At 42.8% G+C, this 3,973-nt stretch overlaps 1 protein-coding gene across 1 annotated transcript in view; it reads right to left on the bottom strand.

The window, feature by feature from the left end:
- LOC101850576 (protein mesh) overlaps window positions 1-3,973 on the bottom strand; it is a gene marked incomplete in the record, with an annotated part of 34,230 nt that overhangs the window by 19,973 nt on the left and 10,284 nt on the right. The window contains 4 exon segments of the mRNA XM_013084788.2: window positions 806-1,004; window positions 1,695-1,770; window positions 2,271-2,552; window positions 3,023-3,189. Of these exon segments, the coding sequence (XP_012940242.1) occupies window positions 806-1,004; window positions 1,695-1,770; window positions 2,271-2,552; window positions 3,023-3,189 (724 nt within the window).

Below are 3,973 nucleotides of genomic sequence, written 5' to 3'. Positions count from 1 at the left end.
GAGAGAGAGAGAGAGAGAGAGAGAGAGAGAGAGAAAGACAGAGAGAGAGACAGAGAGAGACAGAGAGAGAGAGAAGCACATACACACACAGAAACATACAAACACACACACACACACACACACACACACACACACACACACACACACGGCGCGCGCGCGCGCTCGCTAGGATTCAACTTCGCTAAAATCACAATAGTGACAATGCCAATGCCAATGCCAATGCCAATGCCAATGCCAATGCCAATGACAGTCTAAAAACTAAAACAATGACAGAACAATGACAGTAACAGTGACAATGACAATGACAGTGAGAATGACAATGATAGTGACTATGCCAATGACAGTGACAATGACAGTACAAAGACAGTGCCAGTTACAGTATCAATGACAATGACAATGACAATGACAGTGACAATGACGGTAGAGTAACAATGATAATGACAATGACAATGCTAATACCAATGCCAATGACAATGGCAGTGATAATGACAGTGACAATGCCAGTGACAGTACAATGACAGTGATAGTTACAGTGACAATGACAATGACAGTAACAATAACAATGACAAGAACAATGACAGGATAATGACAGGACAATGGCGGTGACAGTGGCTATGATTGTGACAATGACACAAACAATGACAACAACAATAACAATACAAAGACAGTGACAATGACAACAACAGTGACAACGAATATGGCAGTGACAATACAAAAACAATGACAATGACACTGCCAATGACAGTACAATGATAGTGACAATAACATTGACAAAGCCAATCTTCATCCATCACACACAACCCACCTATCCCAGGCACGTCGTAGTATCTGCAGTCGGCCGTTGGTCTCTGCTCCATGTACAGATCACACAGGGAGTACTCGTTCCACAGACAGCAGTAGTAGAAGGTGATGACGTCATGCTTCCAGTGGGACATGGACGGCACCCGGTCAGGGAGGCTGAAGGGTGGCGCGCCCCAGTTGTGGCTCCGATCTGGTGTGCTGCCCTAGCGTACACCGCGCATCCATTCAATCATTTATTTAGTTAGCTATTCATTCAGTTTTCTATATATTCATTGATTTATGTATTATTCATTCATTATGTATTCATTCATTCATTCATTTACTCATTTATGTATTTATTCATTCATTCAATTAATTAATTAATTATTTAATTAATTAATTAATTCCTTTTTTCACTTATTTATTGAAACTTTACGGTTAAAGTTTTTAGTTTAACTTTAAGAAAGAAAATGTTTTCAAAGAGAATTATATAGAATCTAGTCATCTTAAGAAAGTAATACATACTTTCAATAGAATTTTGAAAGAACTCGGCTCCACCTCAACGAAACAATCATGTGATACATCACCCTGGCACATAGATTGAGGTACTTTATATATACTCAATAAAAAAAATCCCCCCTCTCCCCTCAAATAAAAGAAAAAAAAAGAAGAAAAAAACCTGTTTTCATGTTCATTTCCCTGTGTGTGAGCTTGTGTGTGAGAGTGTATGTGTGTGTATTTTCTACTACAATGACACGTTCCAAGATGCACATCGTTCACTTTTCTTTGACAATCATGTTTCTCCTCGATAATGAACAACCTTCTTGGACAATTTAAATTGTGAACCAAAGCAAACAAACAAAAGCAAACAAACAGACAAGCAAACTGTAGTAGTGAGCAGAGAATGAGTGTACCTGATAAGAAAGCTGTGAGTACCTCAGTGTCCCGTCCTGGTTGTAACAGCACTGGTTGCCCGACCCATCAGGGCCTCTGTGAGATGATGGAGAAAAGAAACATGGGGTAAGTTGGCCGCTCTCCTTCTCTCTGTTCTCTCTTTCTCTTTCAGAGCTCAAAGTGTGTGTGTGCGTGTGTGTGTGTGTGTGTGTGTGTGTGTGTGAGAGAGAGAGAGAGAGAGAGTGTGTGTGAGAGAGAGAGAGAGAGAGAGAGAGAGAGAGAGAGAGAGAGAGAGAGAGAGGCGAGAGAGAAGCGAATCACCAATAAGTAATGATTGGATCATTTCAGCGCCATAGAGTCCTCACTAGAAGTACTACTTCAACAACAACAAAAATAAAAAAACGAAATAACAACAATTTAAAAAATCAAAAACAAGATTTTAAAAAAAAACCCCCCCCCCTTTTTTACCCCCCCCCCCATCCCCCCCCCCATCCCCCCCCCCGAAAAGTGTGGGCGGAAAGGGGGGGGGGGGGCTTAACGCTATTTGAACATATCCGCCCACTTTCAAAATTTCAAATAAAGAAAAGACAACTCACACAGGCACTATGGAGCGTACGCAGTGCTTGGCTCCCTTGTGGTAAAAACATTTACTGCCCGTGAACAAGTTACACCCAGGGTCTGCCTGGAACCGGCCAAAGTCCGCCAAGGCCTGGTCCAGGCTGCAGGGGCAGGGCAAGAGGTCCTGTAGCCAAGCCTCCTGGGTGGAGTCTCGGGCATTCCACTCTCTGCACTTGTCGTCTGACCAATCAGGGCCGCGGACTGAGGTCAGTTGCTCGTTCACGTACCAGCCCAGGGGGATCGGTCCGTACCGCACAGCTCTGAAAATGGTGAAATGGTACAGGTTTTAGGTTCAACACGCACTGGTCAAAGTTTTCAATTGCTTGTCAAATTGGACACAACAAGGGAGGGGTCTATTCGTAGTGTGCACTGGGTCTGTGAACAGACACTTAACTAACAAGGCGCTACCTTAGGATTACAAAGTTTTTTTTCCTGCTCAGCACTTATTTTTGAGGAATTTGGCGTTAAAATAAGGTTGTTTCACATGTGATGCTTTTCGAATGCAATCTTGATAAAGACTCTAAATAATCTTTTGATTTTGACAGAGCAGATAGAACTTTTAATTTGGTTTCTTTTTTAGTTTTAGTAAGAGTTTTACGGTGCTCACAACTGCATAGGGTCATATGAGCGCGCACTTTGGTGTCTGACCTCATGGTCTTAATAGCTCAAAACGGCCAAAATGTCAGGTAGAGCCTTGTAATTCTGAGGTAGCGAAGGGGTTGTGGCCTACACTCTGTCGTTGGCCAGTCCTTGCTGACCGTCCAGCAGCGAGACCTCCAGGAGACCTTCTTCGTACAGCTCACAGTCGGAGGTACATCTGTGGCTGGACACGTCAAAGGTGAAGGACGCCGCCTGGTTCCTGCTGCTGCCCAGCTCACGAAGCACGCTGTACATGACCTGGGACAACGAGTTGATGGCGTAACTGGTTACACCTAAGTTTGTTATAATAGATGGAAGTGTAATACAAGGGATGTCCCAGACATAACCAAAACAGCGGGTGGTTGGAGGGCGCTACTTGTAGGTCCTACTTCATTACTTTCACTCTGTTGTTTCTGTCTGTCTGTCTTATTTTCTCCTGGCACTAAATTTAATGACCATCATAGTGTCGATGTGCTTCTCTTTACTCAAACAAACAAATAAACCATACATAACCGGAAAATGACCACATTTTGATAACTGTCTAGTTTTTGTCGATTCTATAATATAAAGTATTGAGTAGTTCTGGGAGATCTCGGTTTAGATGAACCATTGATATTAACAAAATCTATACAACCATTATTCTGCACCACAGCTATAAAGGTAACTTCTGTGCAATAGTGGCCAAAAGAAGGGAGTAGTCCTATAATTTTTGTGAATACACAATGAAAAGTAGAATGTGCGCATACGTTTGCAAGTGCAAAGGGTGAGATGGGTTGTTGTTTTTTTGTTGTTGTTTTTTTTTTGGGGGGGGGGGGCGGAGACAAAGATGAAGATGGTTTTGCAGCGTGGGTTCGTGAAAATGTACACAGGAAGGACTGACTGACGAATAGAGAGGTTGTTAAAGTAATTGGAAAAGATATATGGATGGTGAGAGATGGAGAGAGGGCAAGAGAGATGAAGAGAGAGAGAGAAAGAGAGAGAGAGAGAGAGAGAGAGAGAGAGAGAGAGAGAGAGACAGACAGACAGACAGACAGACAGACAG

The sequence above is a fragment of the Aplysia californica genome, unplaced genomic scaffold, assembly GCF_000002075.1.
Source record: "Aplysia californica isolate F4 #8 unplaced genomic scaffold, AplCal3.0 scaffold00317, whole genome shotgun sequence".
Classification (NCBI taxonomy): Eukaryota; Metazoa; Mollusca; class Gastropoda; order Aplysiida; family Aplysiidae; genus Aplysia; species Aplysia californica.
The sequence above is the reverse complement of the archived record's forward strand: the minus strand, read 5'-3'. Positions and strand labels throughout refer to the sequence as shown.